Source organism: Setaria italica, chromosome VIII (genome assembly GCF_000263155.2).
Source record: "Setaria italica strain Yugu1 chromosome VIII, Setaria_italica_v2.0, whole genome shotgun sequence".
Lineage (NCBI taxonomy): Eukaryota > Viridiplantae > Streptophyta > Magnoliopsida > Poales > Poaceae > Setaria > Setaria italica.
The window spans coordinates 35,154,681-35,172,587 of NC_028457.1; the positions used below are offsets into that span (position 1 = coordinate 35,154,681).

At 42.4% G+C, this 17,907-nt stretch overlaps 1 protein-coding gene across 1 annotated transcript; it reads right to left on the reverse strand.

Annotated features, from left to right (window-relative positions):
- Window positions 1-14,086: 14,086 nt before the first annotated feature.
- On the reverse strand, window positions 14,087-15,716 carry LOC101755100. The gene is made up of 3 exons (XM_004979732.3): window positions 15,466-15,716; window positions 14,882-14,997; window positions 14,087-14,751 (listed from the first exon to the last, which is right to left on the reverse strand). Exons 2-3 carry the CDS (start codon window positions 14,957-14,959, stop codon window positions 14,263-14,265), a joined length of 567 nt encoding a protein of 188 aa, XP_004979789.1. The 5' UTR covers window positions 14,960-14,997; window positions 15,466-15,716; the 3' UTR covers window positions 14,087-14,262.
- Window positions 15,717-17,907: the final 2,191 nt, after the last annotated feature.

The window sequence follows — 17,907 nt, forward strand, 5'->3', positions numbered from 1 at the left end:
AACCCAAACTCTTGACACAATGTCACCCAAACCTTAGGCAGCAGATATCCTTCTTCTTTCTCATGCCACACCTCAAATTGCAATCTTACACCTAAAGGTACTCCTACTTCCTTAACATCAACCCCTCCTCCCCCAAAAAAAAGCTACTGCTCTTTGCAATTCAAATTTTGAGGGAAATTTGGTAATGAAAGAATTGTCTTCATGATCAGCTAATTCCCATCTCCATTTTCCAGGATATATCCTTTGAAGATGAACAAGCACTTGCTCCTTGATTAGCTATCCTCCCACAATTCTGATCAATGCCGTCTTTGAATCCTTCTTGGCTCTAGGTAACGGGGATGTGGAATATGGTAGAATCACAGTCCATGAACCACATATCCCACAACATGTGCTACTGGTCACGGTTGTTTGAGCACCGGGCACCTGTGATTCATATGCTCATTACTGTCACAAATCACATAATTTATATTATTTGTACACCTAGCAGCCACATGCCCCTTTTTGTACATCTCAAGAATTTTATTCATGATTTTGGATCATCTCCCCCCCCTACTTCTTTAGCCACTGCTTCCTCCATCAATACATATGCTTCTTTCTTCTCCCATATCCTCTTCTGTTCACTGTTCATTCCTGGTTCCTTCTCTCTGTCTACAGCCCCAATCTCATTGCTCATTGGCCCTTTCTTCATTTCATCTACTAGATGTTCACCTTGTGGTTGTTTGTGATCATCGCATTTATACCAGTAACCCATCTTGCTATGAAAGCCCTCATGTGAACCTTCAGTCCCTCTTGCTCCCCTCCTTGCACTATACCTAGGTCTTGGCCAGTTCTGACCTCGACCACCACCAGTGTATCCTCCCTGATTCGGCCATGTATCCTGTCCTCTCATCTGAAATCTTTCTCCTCCATCATATCCTTCTCTTTTGAATCTTCCTTCTTCAAAAAATTGGTCGGTGCCTTGATAACGGCCACCTCCAGCACCACATGGACGCCTCCCTCCCTGGCATGGCCGTAGAAGACAGTACGCCCATCCCGACCTTCGCGAGCATCCACAACCCGGCCATCAGCTCCATGCCTCATTTCTTCCTCTCCTCCCTACTCGCCCCTACTCCCTGATCTTTCGTCACTTGATGTGTGAAAGACGAGTCTTCGTTCTAGGCGGTAGAAAGGAGAGAGTTTTCAAAACCTTTGTGCTTCCCCGAGTTATTGCTCTGGGCGACAGAAGACCAAGGGTTTATTTGACCTTTGCATTTCCCCCGCCTTTGAAAAGGTCTCATAGACCGGTAGGGAATTGGAAAACGGAGTGGGCCCCAACACGAATAAATCATGAGTATCCGATCCATACTATTGTCCCATGAAGCTGAGGCATTTCTACTGTTTGAAATTGAAGATTTCCTTCTTTTTCTGTAACTAGGAGCTCAAGTGCTTTTTCTGTCACCGGAGCCTCACCGGTGTTCGTGTCACCGGCCTCATCGTCGTCTACAAACTGAGCCAACCTCCATCTTTCTCCTTCCCTAACTAAGCCAACATCATTCACCAGGATATCCCCTAGTGACATTTTTGGTGATGATCTCCTTTTGCTTGTTCGCACCAGTGGCCTGCTCTCCCTCCCACTCGCGCGCGGTGGATTTGACACAACACGAGGCGACCTGGCAATTCCCTGCCTATCTGATGCATGGTCTTCTACGATGGTCTCCTACAGTCTAACCCCAGCAACATAGAGACTGGGCGTACTGGCCACATTCTTAGCTTCATCGATCTCCTCATCAGAGTCTTCCTCATCTGCTAGTGGCTAGAAACGGGAACCATTCCCCATCTTCCGAGCCCCAGAAAGCGGGTCTGATGAAAGGTAGGAAAATGACTGGGCCTTGCTTTGCCTTCCATCACGGCCAGACTCCTTAGGAATCCCGGTTAGCCGTCCTGGAGATGAAGGTCTCGGCGCAAGCGTCAGTCACCAGCGACATAGTCCAACGGCGAGGTCCTGTTGCCCTTCCTATCGCCTTTCGTGTTGTCCTCCCGTTTGGGGGACAGACACTCGGGCAATGCGTTGAACATCTTGCATGCATGACTCAGGAGAAGGAGTACGGTTGTGCTTACAGGGGAAGGGATGGAGATGGCTTACCGGAAGTTGATGACCCGCAGCGGAAGAACGCTCCTACTCCCGCAGCTGCTCGTCGGTGAGCGCGTCCTTGAAGTCATCCACCTCCTCCCCTTCCTCTGTCCTCGGCGCCTACCCGCCACAGCCACCGCTAGGTCCTCGGGCGCGACGAGGACGAGGGGTGCGCCGCATCCCCAGCGGCCCCGGTGGCCACCTGCTCCTTAGGGACCGGCGGCGAGGGGCGCATCGCCTCCACGGGTTCAGTCATGTAGCACGGCGCCTTCGGTCCTGTTCAGATGTGTTTATAAGAGCAAACTCCTGGCCAGTCGTATCGTACCATTACAATTGATATGTCACTATTATGACTCATGACATGTACAGCAATACAATTTCCAGCTCCAAGTAGAACAAGGGCAAGAACCTATGTAGTTGGTATATCATCGTGGCACACTATCAATCTGTTTTTTTGTGTGTGTGAAAGAATATAAATGGAAAACCGCTGGTAATTAAAAAAATGATCCTTTCAATGAAACAAAAAGAAACCTAACCAAAACAGCTGATTGAGGCTAGAAGAAGTAACAAGTCACGCGCCGTCACACAAGCACGTCACGTGCACCTCGTGGGAGCTTCTTGCAGTGCCCCGGCCAGGCCAGTTTTGGAAACCTTCACCTAGCACCTTTGATGAAACTCCAACGAACGCCCGCCTAGGAGGAACCTCGTCAGGGCAGGCACACCTTGGGTTGTCCTATGCTCGGCACGACAGCTAGGGCACCTTCTCATGCTATGGAGATGAGAGAAGAACAGCACATGAGGTTGGTTTGTGTTGATTGGATCCCCTCAATCAGTCGTGGTCCTTTATATTTATATATAGGGTGGGGGTTATTGCTCTGCTTGGAGATTGTTTACAAATCAAATCCTACACAAATCTCCAATTCCTACTCGATTTACGAGCGTAACCGATTCCCTCGGTGAGGATCCTTTCAGAGACATATCTCATACATGCTCCAAATTAGATGTTCTACCTATTTTGTGAGCAAAGGTATCAAACTGTTACTTTTAGAAACTGAAATCTACAACCGGAGTTCATTGTCCTTTGTTAACGGGGCAACCTGTAACAGCTTTCCTTTTAGCTTGTGAACAGACACAACGAGTTAGCCCACCTCGTTGGTGAATGCGCACAGGGAAACACAATAATTTTCTTCACCTCTCAAACTAGAAGGAACGCTGCGACCAGAAAGAAATATTTTTTCCATTTATTAACTTAAGCCTGATGTGCCGCCGCGACGATTAGAAACACTGCACTATCAGGTCGCTGTAGCGGATTAGGGTAACGCATACACTATCTTAGCAAATAATGTTGGACGTAGGTGAGCCCCCTTTTGCTCTGAATTTATGTGAGAAAAAAAGAGAGTAGAGGCTAGGATTCGATACCTCAACCTCCTTCTCACGCAAGAAAATGTTTATCACTGTGCCACAAACAAAGGTTCAGAAGGTAATTTACGGATTCGTGCATGAACTGTATGCCAATTGAAAGATAGGGAGGCCGGTTCAGGGTCTGCACAATATGACTACTTGCTAGTTGGGTCTTATAACTAGAGTTGAAGAAGAGATACACATGTTAGAGCTATAGAACTGAAGTGCTAGAATGCCTGATGCCTACAAAAGAGGTGATGATGATGAACATTGAAGGTCGATGGTCCAGTGTGGTAGGAAATAGGATTAAGAGGCCTTGGGATTATCGATACACCCCTTGCAAAGGCCCTGAACATGGATGTAGATGGTGACGTAGGCAGAGATCCAGTACATCTTCTGCCACGAGGAATAATGTCAGAAGCCCGGTGCAGAAGTGTCACACCCGGTTTTAAGGACAAAACCAAGTGCTACCTATATGTATGACAGGATCAAGTTTCATACATATAGTGACATCATAAGTGAATAACAGCAACAGTATCACGTAAAAAGATACAAATAAAGACTTATGAAACCATCAGAGATACACAGCTTAAATACTGGAGACGGAGGCTCCAAACTTCACAGGCAATCGACTGGGGGTTGCGTACGCCTAGAACTCAGCATCATCTTCGGAATACTTCACACACCTTCTTCTTCTGAGTAGCAGTAAGCAAGGGTGAGTACACTTATGGTTGGTACTCAGCAAGGCCACAAGAAATAACCAGAATAACGATTTGAGTCCATCTTCAAGTTTAATTAATCATGTGAGGGTCTAGGCCGCTCTTGACCGTGAGCACGGCTGATCAATCAGTTTTACACTCTGCAGATGGGGCACATCTTTACCCACAAGTCGCGTAAAAGTTCAAAGAACTTTGGACCCAACCATGCGGTGCTAGCTAGGCACCATACCACACTTCCGAGGTGTGATTGCATAGGGACGCTACGAGGCCTTTACAAAGATTCATTAATCAGTGGTAACCCGCTAAGGTTTCGGTGTCTGGCGTGCACCACCCATCCCAGGCAAAAATGCAACGACTCAGTCCCCCCTCTTGCCTCATCACGAGTAAGGTCACCCTAGACTAAGGTTTCTAATTATTCAGCCAAGACCAGAGCCATTTAGTCTTGTGGTAGCACTGTTTTCCTGGGTGGTCGCTCCATGTTCCGATTAAACATTATCATAATATTATTAACAAAGCATAGGTAGAGGGATAGTTAGGGACACTTGCCTTTCTCCAACGGAAAGTTACTCTTACTGCTCTTCAGCTATTGCTCTCTTGAAGCTCTTACTCTTCAAAACTTCTGAACAACGATCCTTCTACTCGGAGCAAACATCAGCACAAACATGCAAGCAACAAACAAGTACAACTAAGAACAATACACCAAAACAAAAGGAAAGCTTTAAAAGAGCGTACTAAACGACAAGGCTCGATATAAGGTCATGCGAACGTAAGGAATGCTTAAAACGGAACTATGGTTGAAAAGATAAAGCTATCGAGAGTTTTGAGTTATAAAAGAAAGATAAGAGCTACAAGCTTCATTTATTTTAGTTGAGAAAAGCAATGTTAAGATATTTCAGAGGAATATCCTTAGTTAGAATTAATCAAGTCATATTTATATTTTCATAAGAAAAGACGGTGTAAAGCTAAGTCCAATTTTATTTGTAAATATTTGAGTACGATTTATGCAAATTAAAAATTTAATTTAAAAATAAGATACATGTAGACATATAAGCGTTTAGCTTTACATTTCAAGTTCAACTAAGCAGATTATTTTAGAAACACATTTATATTCATATTAGTTGAATTAACATTTAATTATGAAAACTCGAGATACAACCTATATAGATTTTATTTAGAAAACAAATTGAATAAACATTAATCAAATTGAATTTAATTTATGAAACACCGAGGTATAACTCTTAGTGGCTTTTAATTGGAAGAATTATTTAGATAGGCATTAACCAAATTAACTTTAGTTTATGAAAAACCAATATATAACTTAATTAGCTTTTATTTAGAAGAGGGTATGAAGTAGGTATTAATCAAATTAACAATTATTATGAAAAACGATGTTTAACACTAAATAGATTTTATTTAGAGAAGAACTCGTTTGTCAGGCATTAATCAATTTTAATATAAATTTTATTTTCAAAAACATGTGTGAAGGAAAACATTACCACTAACGTGTAATTTACATCATTATGAATCTAACGCAACTTGAACGGACGAAAACGGAATTAAAACGTAGATTCTATGGGTTAAACAAGGTTGTAGGGGCCTAAACATAATTAACCGTAGACTTGGAGGGTTAGCTGAGAAGATTACCAAGACTCAGAGAATAGTCACTGCGAATAGATGGATCTTCGGGGTTAGATCTGCAAAAGAGGATGGCTTGGATCAGATTGCAAGGAACTGAAAGTTACAGGGGTTTTCTACAAGGTTTGAAAGACACAAGAAATATGAACAAAAATTAACAGATTCTCCAGGGGCTAGATCGAAAAGCAGCGCTTCATCTTCTTCCTCACGCTAGGAGCATGGCGCAGCTCCTGGCCGGCGGCCTGTCGGCGTTCCGGCGCGGCGGAGGCCCGGGCGGGTGGTGCAGCGCGATGCGCAGGGCAAGGAGGCGACGGTGCGTGTGCAGGCAATGGCACAAGCGAGCCGGAGGTGCTAGGCGAACAGGACGAACGGACCAGGTGCTGGCCCAAGTTGCGTACAGAAACCACAGAAACAGGGTGGAGAGAGAGAAAGAGGGGATAGCCGGAAACGAAGCCCGATCTCGCGCATGAACAGCAAAATGGAATGATATCGATGAGACGAACAAGATGGTGTGCTCACTTTCGGCTAGAGATGAACAATGGCGGCGGAAAAGCTCGCCGGAGTTGGGGAAGATGACGGAGCCGACATCGGATTCATGCAATCCACCACACCACGGTGTAGAGCTCGAAGAGAGGAACTCCATGGTGGTGTCGGTTTTCGCCGGAAGTCCACGGTTTCGCCGGAAAAGGTCGCCGGAGTTTGACGAAGACCGAACTTTGACTTCAGATCTACGGAGTTAGGAGATGCAGGTTTGCAGATCTGAAATCCTCGCGTCGAGACGAACGCGGTGATATATATATAGGCCAGACTCGGAAAAAAATATTTTCGAGTTGACTTTTTTTGTTTTCGGAATTTCTGAATTTATTTATCTGTGCGAAAACAATTCCAGAAATAGCCGGACTCGTTTTCTAAAGCGAGAAAAATACCTAGAAAATTCCGAAAAATCTGAGATAAATCTCAGAGATGGATTGGGATGCAAGGAATCCAAATAAAATACTTGGAGCTCGTGAAAAGGATTCTAGAGCCTTCTAAAAATTGGATTTAGCTCTAGGAAAACGAAAATAAATTCCAGAAAAAGATGGTAAATCCTCACAAGAGTCTGGGCAACGTCTAAACGCATTTTCCAAACTTTTGCACTCAAGAAACACCAAGATGCAGCGACATGAATGCACAGACATAGAACAACATTATTTAATTTATAAAAGCAAACAATTATTTTTCCTATACTAAATTTCCTATAAAGAAAAATAAATGTTAGGAAAATTTTAAAATTATGAGAAAATTATTGTTTATTTATTCTTTTTATTCACATCCTGAAATTCGGAAATTTCAGGGTGTGACAAGAAGAATGCTTCCATCTTCTCTACATGAACTAGGGGATGGTTGCGCAATTTGGCCACAGCAGAGGAATTCAGTGTAATTTCAAATTCACAAATTCCGATCCAACTCCAAAATCAAATTCAAACATAAATGTGGTATTAGTGCATCTAGTAATTCAAAGTAAATGTGAAAAAAGGAAATACAGAGGGTCACGCGCACTCTCGTGGAGCTGCTACCACAAATGCTCAACAACCTCATCACAACGGTGTACATGCACCGTCCGGTCCTCAGTGTATCGAAAATTCCGATCGGCCTTCACGCCACGTATATGTGCCCTCAACCTCATAGCTGAAGCTAGTCCCCTGGTTGATCTCTCTCGTCCTCTACTATCATGTGGCGCAAGATCATACATGCTGCCAGTGTCTGATCCCAGAATCTAAGCAGGTATGGCCACAACTGCAAAAAATTAACGGTAGAATTTGGCACCACAAACATATTTAGGCTGGTTAATTAAGCTCGATTTGTACTGACTGACAGTTGATCTAAAATATAGAAGATACATTATTAACGGTAGTTCTAGGTGTTGCCACACTTTTACACTGCGACTAACTGGTATACGTGCAAGCTATTTCTAAGCATATTATACATACTACTTATATTCCTATATTTATATTCATACAAAATAAAAACCCCTTAAAAATTAGAAATGGAGAAATTTGTGCAGGGCGGAAGGAAGTAGAGCACAACCCTGCTTGGTACATATACTGTGCAGCTTGATACTTATGGACCGGCTACACTATTGTACTATGGACGAACTGTCACATTTGATGACATTTACAGCACAATTTTAGGATACTTGTTATCTGACTCATGAATATGGAATTATAAAGAAGAGATATCCATAATAGAGGTCAATGGTTCTGAACATGGGCCTGTATTAAGTGGATGTGGGCTGGCAGAGGGTATCGAAGCTTATAGCAGCACTCACTTTGGTAGTCATCGTGGGCTACTTTTCATACGACATTCTCAAGGTTTAGTGGGCCACATTTTTCCAGCTTGTGGTTCGGCCCATTGTGCTGTTGAGATGGACCGAAAATCTCATAGCATCCACATGGAAATGGACCGAAAATCTCATAGGCTCATAGCATACACATTTCAGCTTGACGGCCCCATCTCTCTCATCCACAATCCTGCTCATGCTCTGAAACCCACCGTCCGAGTTCCGACCGTTGCCATGGTCACGTTGAGCACCCGGGCTGCGCCGGCTAGGCCTTGGTCAACGTCGGCGAACCCGCCGCTGTCCCCTGCTGCATTCTGCGGCTGCTGCTGGGTCCTGCTTCAGGGCTCAACTGAGTGTTGTATTCTTCAACTGCAAGGGGCAGTGGCCTTTATTTGTGCTTGAGAAGCTGAAGAGCTGCTGGCATCTGCTGCCAGGCTGCAGTCTTGCGGCGGCGGCGTCGAGTTATTGCCAGACACAAGTTACATTAATGTGGGAAATCTGCATCTACGGCTTGTACTATATTCTGAACTTTACAGGTTCCAATTGCAACATCCATGCACCAGCTGATTCAGTTCAGAAAGAGTTGCAGAGATCAACTGGTGAGAAACTTTCGTGGCATTGAGAATCTGAGGAATGAAATAGACCATCTTCGGACAGGACCTTGACAAATTTAATTGCTACATGTAGTTGGAAGACTAATTCGTGATGGCCTTCATCATCTGCTCTTTCTCCATCTCTCGCGGTTCGAGTCTCCTTCGATTAAGATTGCTAATTAGTCCGTAGTACTTAGTAAATTCCAAATTGGAACCAAATGAACTAGACTTGGCTAAACACCAAAACGATTACAGGTGAACCGTCACTAATTTCTAAAATCAATATTATGAGGACACTTGCAAAATTATCTCAGAATAAAAAACCCGTGTCCTATAATCGAAGAAAAAATAGGAGAGTACTGCTAAAGTGGTATATCTTCCATGAGTTTGTTTGGGGCGTCTAACTTTTACTTGCACGATCAATCTTGAGTCAATGAATTGAAAATTTTAGTACCAAAAGTACCGGAGCCTTGTTTTACTTTGGAGTGAAACTTATATAGGTGAACCGCATGCCAATTGATAATGCACTGGTACTTCATGACATGGCTGCTCAGTGCTCACTAGTTGCCTCATGAATACAAGGTATACCCGCATTGGGGCTATTAAAACGAAGAGCTATTGAGCTCGGAAAAAGAAACAAGGCATGCTTGTATTTTAGGTTTCCACAAACTAGTAAGCGGCGATCATGAAAGACGTTCAGGTGCTGCGTCCTGTGTGTGCATGCCGGATTAAGAGGCATCGGGATTACGCATGTCTAAAGGTTCTTTTGTAATACTTTTGCTGGTAGAATCTAAAAGCCTAAGCTTCTAACTTTTCGCGCTGAGAAGCTGCAAGAAGGGTCTATCCACTAGCTCAAAGCTTGTCCACCTCATTTAAGAGGTAGTAAAAAGATTAACTCTCCAATAATTTATCTCTTAGCGCATTGCTCAAAGTATACTAGGTCCCACAACATCTCTGTGCGGCTTATTTTCTTTCTATGAGCTAGCTCTTGAAGAAGAGATAGCACACTCTCTCCTCACCTTCTCTCTTCCATGTAAGCAAAGTGATAAAGTGGATTCCTAAGCTAGCTGAATTGGCCTTGTTGGAGGAGGACTAAGTTGTCAACCATGGAAATGAGAACACGGCGAGCAGAAAAGGATAATTAAGTCAGACCAATGTTAACCATGTTAGGATCCCAAGATCCTATGACATCTTAGGTTGAATGCTAAACTTTTTTGTTTATAACTTGTGATAACTGTCAACAATTTTTAATAGGAATCACAAAAAAATGCATAAATAAAGATAAAACGCACATGTAGCAGTATCACCATTGTTTGAAAGGAGTTCTAGCCTTGCTTCCTTAGGAACTTGATCCCCAAATTAAAAGGGATCAAGAAATATAGAGGCATTACAAGTTTCCTCTCAAACTTTAAATAAGCAAATTGTCAATCTGATGATATATATATATATATATGTATATATATATATATATATATATATATATATATATATATGCACACACACACATACATACACTTCCTTTCTAGCAAATGTTGTTGGATGCCGGTCAAGTTCTTTTTCTTTTTCCGTGTTTACTACATATTAGACAACTGAACTGCTATTTATATTTAGTCAATTTTTGGAAGGGTGATACACTTTGTGTAGTACTGATTGACTTTATGATTCGCATTGAATGGTACGATATTTCCTTTTTTTTTCTTTTGATTTTTTCTCTGGTTTATCTTTCCTTTCTAGTGAGTCTTATAAGGATTAACGTTGGGCTCCAAAAGATAAAGTTAATAGATATTTCCTTGCCTTCAATTGGTGAGGAAGATGAATAAAAAGGAAAACAAGTTCCAACTACCATTCCTTCAATATTAGGTTTCATGTAAAACTGATGAAATTGTAAATCCTAGTGTTGACACGGAAACACGTCGTGCCAAATACATGAGCACTGAACATGCAGCCCGCAAAGACGCTTCTTGCTACATCGATGCGGAAGCTGGTCAAACCGGTATGGCAGGCCGATCAAACCGGTCTCGCCGGAGAGCTTGGCAAGGATCCAACGAATGCCGGCCCGAGAGAGACCCCGTTGGGGCAGGCGCACCCTTAGGTTGCCCTAGGCTTAGCAGGCTAGCTAGGCGTCTCTTCATGCCATGGAGATAGCAGAAGAACATCACATGGGGTAAAGAGGATGAAAGGTAAAAGTAAAAGATAGTACTTTATTTTTATAGGGAGAGGAGGTCTTGCTCCACTAAAAATCGAAACCTTAGAAATATCGTGCTAAAATACAACTCCTACTCAGACTCTACGGACTCAAACCGGTCTGACTGTTTCATCAAGGGCAGATCTTTCCGAGGTCATAACTCTCTCATCCGAACTCCAAATCAAACATTCGACATATGCATTTTGATTGTCTCAATGAGAGATACGCAATGGTGAAATCCAATTTGCATTTGGAGAACATCACCCAAACCGAATTGACCTGTTTAGGCAACCCGATCAGACCGGTTTACCCGGACCTACTAATTTTGCTCATCAACACCTAGACAGGGATCACCCAGATGATAAAGTCCTAGATAGGGATCACCCAGTATCTCGTTCAGGTTCGATTGGTGAGGCTCCAAGACAGGTTTCGACAGTGCTTTAGCCAGTTCTCCCCCACAAAAAATGCGAACATATACAACCAACTACAAAATTAACAGAGCCTCTTGTTCTTACTTTGAGATGAAATTTATAGGGCTGTTCATGAACCCCATGCCAATTGATAATGCTCCGGTACTACTCACTGGTTGCCTCATAAATACAGAATTAAATCAGTATACCCACATTGGAGCTATAAAAATAAAGAGCTCTGATGCTCGGAAAAAATAAAGAGATAGGGGCTCTCTCTGACCTCCGAGTAGTGACCATGATCCCCGTTTAGATGCTGCATCTTCCGTCTAGCTAGTGAAGCATCAACGCAGGCTTAGGAAGCATCAGGATTATTGCCCCAAGTTTTCTGGGATGTACTTGCTCAGGGTTTACACGTTAGGCATTGCTTCCAAGTAGCAGGAGTGCGTGCTTGTCCTCATCGCGAGCACAGGAGGATCATAAAGTAGGGGCAATGGAATGCTCTAGTTAATTGATCATGAAGTGTGCTTCCCACACTGAAGGATCGTGCACATCACGCTTGTTTGCCATTGGCTCAGGCGGAAGATCCTAACTCAGAACATTCTTTTTACTTGTGCTATGGTTTGCAATTAGTGATGTTTTTCGTTTCAAAAAAAAATGATGTTTCTTCAAGCTCCCGATGGAATAAGTTGCTGACCTTGCCTTAACTAAGGCGAGTCCCTAAAATCTGATAGGTAAGTATGGGGAAAGAGTAAAGACAACACGAGTTCTTGATTATATATATAGTAACAAATATAAGTTGGTGACTTATTGACATATAATCGTTTTCCAGCTAAGTTATCTGGATGCTGGTCATCAAATTCTGGGGGTTTTTTTTCTGATAGGAAGGTAAGCCCTGCTGTTTTATTTTTTCTTTTAGGTCATGGTTCACTAGTCAGTGATGTTGTCTAATAGAGGGAGTGTAAAATCTGTCAGATCCTATTGTCAATTCATAGGCTTCTGTGGAAGTGATGTGGGAACAATAAAGGGCGATGAAGTGGCTGCCACAGCCCTGTCAAAGTACTTGCATAGTCTGCATATGTCGGAAGCAGCCTCACCTTTCTGTGAGCATTTCAGAATCAGAGAATCAAAGCTGGACTTGTACGTTAATATATTGCAAAACTATTTATAGAAAAAAAGAAATGAAAAAAGTTATCAGTATAAAAAATTTAAAAACAGAGGTAGCATCAGATAAACAACAAGGTCATCAGACAAGTGAATATAAAGTTAGCAGATAATTAGAAAACACAAGTCCTAAACAGCAAATTCGTCACAACACCATGCTATCTTCAGGTTCGGGCACTGGTACATCTATCCAAGCACATCCAGCCTGATGCTCTCCCGTTAAAATCTCACCACCATTGTCACGAAGACCTCCCTGAGCTGCACCAGCTCGGAATCCGTCGATGTCAATGGCACCGCAATTGCACTGGAGTATTAGTTGGACGCCTGCTTAACTAGGCTATGATTTTGCATTGAACAAAGTTTTGTTTTGTAACCTGCATCTACGGCTTGAGTTGTTTCTCAACAATTACATGTTTATAGGGACACCCAGTACCTTATTCAGGTTTACAAGAGTTGCAAAAATAAATTGGTGAGAAAGATGAATAAAAATAGAACACTATACTAGTTTGAGAAGTTCCAACTTCCATGGCCGAAATTGGTCAACATTGATGAAGTAAACTCAAGGAAATAGTACCATTTTGCATACCAGTCTTAAGGGATAGCAATGGGTAATGGGTACCTGAGTATAGTGTTAACGGGCGAAAATCTCTACCGTCAGCTAGGACGGGTATGGGTACGGCTGCATACTACCCATACCCGTGAACCTGTGAGTAATTTATACCCAGATCCATACATGTACTTATTACTTGTAGTGTTTATATACCATCGCCTCATGTTCTTATTTTGAGGTGAAATTTTTAGTGCTGTTCATGAACCACATGCCAATTGCTAGTACACTGGTACTACGTGCATATGACATGGCCGTTGCCTCATGTCTCATGAACACAGAATTAAAGAAGGGATGCCAAGGTTGGAGCTACAAAAGAGGTTCTCAGTGACCAACAGACCAAGCATCGACATAGGCTTAAGAGGGATCGGGATTATACATGCCCCTGTAGTTTCCCAAGTCACTTGCTCAGTGCTTCCACACTGTCAGCCATGGGGAAGAGCACAGAAGGATTACCAGTCAAGGGCTACATTAAGCACGCACGGAGGCATCGCTGTGTCACTGCTAGCAATGATGGCTGTTGTTGTCTGCGGCTGAAGCAGACGACACTTTCAAGTCCTAATTATTAGGTTGAATACTGTTTCCTTCGTAGCTTGTGCGAAATGAACAATATCTAATTGAAATCACAAAAGTAAAATGTGTGACGAACTTAAAACTCACAAATGACACTACTGTTTGCTGAGAAATTTCTTTGACGTATGTTCTGAGGAAATATGTCCGAAAACTCACTTTTTACAAACTTGAGTAGCTAATTAATCTCCGAGGATCACCAAGTAAAAAAAAACCCCATATTCCTGTTTAGAGATTGGCAGTATATATGATTTGTCAATTTTTTGGAATATACACCTTTGTTGTAGCAAATGTTGTTCCTGCAATTTGTTTTCCCAATTTCTATCCTACTCAATCACATGAATGGTTCAGGATTATGTGCGTGACAGAGCAATATCAGTATGGCTTTGCATTTTTCAGTTAGTATGTTCATAGAAATTATCAAGTCGATCATTACCAGTTTGCTGCAACAAATCACCTCTGTGATGTACAATTGTGCATGTACCAAACATGTGCTCTGTCTCCCTCTGAAATCTACAAACCCAGTCCTACATACCAAAGTCATCACACCATCATGCCGTCTTCAGGCTCAAGCACTGGTACATCCATGGACCTTGCCCCATCTGATCCATCCTCCTACTCTCGCCGGGAAACCTCGCCGCCGTCACGTCGACCTCCCTGAACTGCGCCAGCTCGGAGTCCGTCGACGTCGACGACACCGCCGTCGTGCCGGAATCCGAGTTGGACGACGACTTGAGCCGCTTCCCCTGCTGCCTCTCAGCGTTGCAGCTGTTGCTGCTGCTAGGGCCGGTTGCTAGTGTCAGCTCAAGGTTGCATTCCTCTGAAGGAGCAGGAGCAGGGGCAGGTGAAGGGGCATGCGCCTTGTAGCTCGAGAAGCTGATGAATTGCTGAGGATTTGTAGCCTTCTCGCTGTGCCAAATGTCCAGCTGCGGTTTCGGCTTGACGTCGGCGATCACCGGAGCTCGATTCGGCAACGCGGTAGTTGGCATCTGCTGCATCAGCTGCTTCTGAACATGGTACAACCGATGCAGCTCATGAACCTGATTCAGAAGAAATGCAGAGAGAGGTGAGAATTTTTTGTACGTTTGTTGTGTTGAACCTCGAATCAAAAGATGGTCCATACATGATTAAAAGGAGTAGTAATTCTGTTGGCATTTTCGTCATTATTACCTGCTGTCTGAAGATTTGCTCTTGTTTCAGGATGGCCATCCTCATCTGCTCCCTCTCCATGTCTTGGTGAAGGTTCATGCTGATCCCTTTTGCTTAATTGTGAGGCTGTCTCTTGCCTGTTCCATGTGAATTCGAGAATCAGTGATTCAGTTGGTGCTACAAATCACAAATGGAAATTGGATCCGGTCGTTGCGATTTGAAAACATTTTATTCTGAACTTTTAAGAAAATCCACAGGTAGTATGTTTCATGGATTCGTTTAAAAATAAATCTGCTTTCAGAAAAGTTCCATGGGAATCAAATCGTTATGTTCTCAAACTAGGTAAACTAACAATACCAAAAATTCTTGCAGGCATTGGTCACATATACAGACTTCAATCCTTGTACGCATAACAGAGCCACAAAATAACTGACTAAAGCACGCTATAGGCCCTTCCAGAAAAATGCAAATAACATCATTTCATTGCAAAAGACTACTACAAAAGGCAAGAGCTCCGACGCAAGCACAAAAAGAGATCTGCAAACTCTCAACAGGAATGAAAGAATCCGACAAGCGAGCCAAGAACAGGGCATCACTCTGCTCACCTCTATTCAGAATCTCCAGACCTCCCTGCGGATCAACAAGGGCAATCTCCTCTTCCTCTGTAATCTGCCGCTCACCAGCAAGCAGATAAGCCCAAGAAGCTTTGCTTCTGCTGGGAGGCAAGCCTGTCGCCATGGATGTATATGTACATCTGGTGAGGCAGGGGAGGAGGAGGAAGGAGATTGAGAATTAAGATTCTCCCGTCCTGGTGTCATGAGGTAGCTTCACAGCCCATGTGTGGGGTCCCCCATAGAGCTTGCCAAACAAATCCAAGCTCCTCCGGCCAATCACCTCGTGTATCTTAGTGTGTGAAAGATGCTTCCATGTAGTGCCAAGAAAAGGATAGGCCTAAGATAAAGAGCAGAGTCCCCAGCAACTGTACTATTCTCCATCTCCAGACACAAAAGCCTATGCATCCCCTGATACTCCTACACCAACAAAGCATCATGTTACTTTTTTTCATTTTTCACAGGTTGCTATGTTGGGTGCCTGGATTCCCATTCCAATTTATGGATTTCCTTGATTTTCATAACAATTTTAGATTCTTTTCAAGCCCTGAATAACACTCGTATACGGTGACATCTTCAACAATTCTTAAAGTTTCAAATAGGTTTAGGCTTTGTATTCGTGTGTTAGGGAGCAGTTTCGGTACTTTTGTGCACGGTCGAACATCCACGATGATTTGCTATGTTTGTTTTCGCAAGAGGTAGTTTGGTGCTTTGGTACACCTACGGGGGGACGCATAGAGAGCTCTTGTTTTCTGAATGAGGAGACAACTAGACAAGCTCTGTGTTTAGATCTCTCATATGCACATGGGAAGAGGATTAGTACTGTCATTACCAGTTGTTCAGCTAGCCTCTTATATCTATTGGCTATATTAATGTATAGTATCATGCTAAGTCAAACATATCTGCTTCACATGAAAAACAAAGCTACCGAACGATTGAGACAGCTCCTACAAATATTAGTTTGGCAGCAATCGTGCTTCTGCCAGGATAAGTTTATTTTTCTACAGATAATCAAGTAATCTGTGCTAGTTTTCTTTGGGTTGACCATCAAGTAAAGATATATTCTTTCGGTAGCTAAGAGTCGCAACGGTAAATCCAAGGTCAATGCAAAAAGTTAGGAACAACTTCATTTGGCTCATTACCAACCGTGGAAATGTAAAAAAAAAATGCAAAGTAACATCTAGCATGTAACTGAAAAACAAGTCTTGTGGTCACTTCTTGCATTGGTTGCATATGGTGGTATAATGATCTACCGAGTAATTAACTTGAAAGATCGATAGGATTTAAAATTGATCATTAATTTAATACATCCTTAAATACTTTAGCAAAATTTGTGCTATATATTACTGATATAGCAGGTTTGTTTTCTTCAGCGACTTTTGTAGCTTTATCATGTTTTGCTAATTTTAATTTTATCCGTCATACATCGGTGCAGGCCACCTAGTCTAGTATGGGTTTTTATTAATATTGGATCCAGCAGTTGAAACTTAAAGCCGATCAGCTTCACATTATAAATTGTGCCATTATTGATCCATATACAATTAGAGATTCGCGGATGTGATTGGGTTGTCATGACTCATGATCTAATACAGTAGTTGGTGGCATGTTCTGATCATCTTCCTGGCATTTCTCAGATTCGTGATGCAATGCAAATTAATCTGTTAATTTATCCCACAGATTTGGACAAGCAGAATATGAAATGGACACTACAGTGCACGATTAGCTACAAAGCATGCCTGCTTGACGTCAGCCATGCATGTCACTGTCTGAAAATTTTGTTGATTATTGAGCTGGATTTGTCTCTTCATATCATTACTAGATGTTTTTTTTAGACAGATAGTTGTTCTTATATAGTGTAGATTAAGCAAAGATTTTGGAATACTTGTTGTTGGATATGCATCCATAGGATCTTTCATAGCCACAAGTTGCTGCCTGGCCTGTGTTGATGGAATGCCAGAAATTTTGAAAGAAATTCTTAGATTGTCCTGATAGCAGTAGAGACCCGTAACCGATCGACTTGGACTATATATAAATGTACCTGGTCAATATTTGAAAGTGAAACTCAACTTGGCAGATAGTATAAAAGTGGTTTTGGTCATTCTAGAACCGTGCATATGATTTTTTTTCTTTACAAGTATTGTATGAAAGAAACACAAGTGTAAAAATTTTGGATCAGTCTTTATCAGAAGCTTTGACACTTTGCAGCATGGAAATGAAGGCATCTTTTAATGAACTTTCAGCCACATGAAAGGACAGCATTTGCAACCTCTTTAATTAACTAATCCTATTTTCTAACCACCATCACCTAAGTGCTTATGAAATAGCTGAAATGGTTTGATGGGTCAAACAATTTATTTACTATAGGGCAGTAAATAAGAAATTAAAGTGTACTGGTTCATTGAAAGTGTTGGAGTATGCAAGATAAAACAAAATATC

Coding starts and splice junctions, on each gene's coding strand:
- LOC101755100 (XM_004979732.3), bottom strand. CDS start 14,959: ATGAACCTTCACCAAGACATGGAGAGGGAGCAGATGAGGATGGCCATC. Junction 14,752..14,881: donor AGCAAATCTTCAGACAGCAG/GTAATAATGACG, acceptor CTTCTGAATCAG/GTTCATGAGCTGCATCGGTT.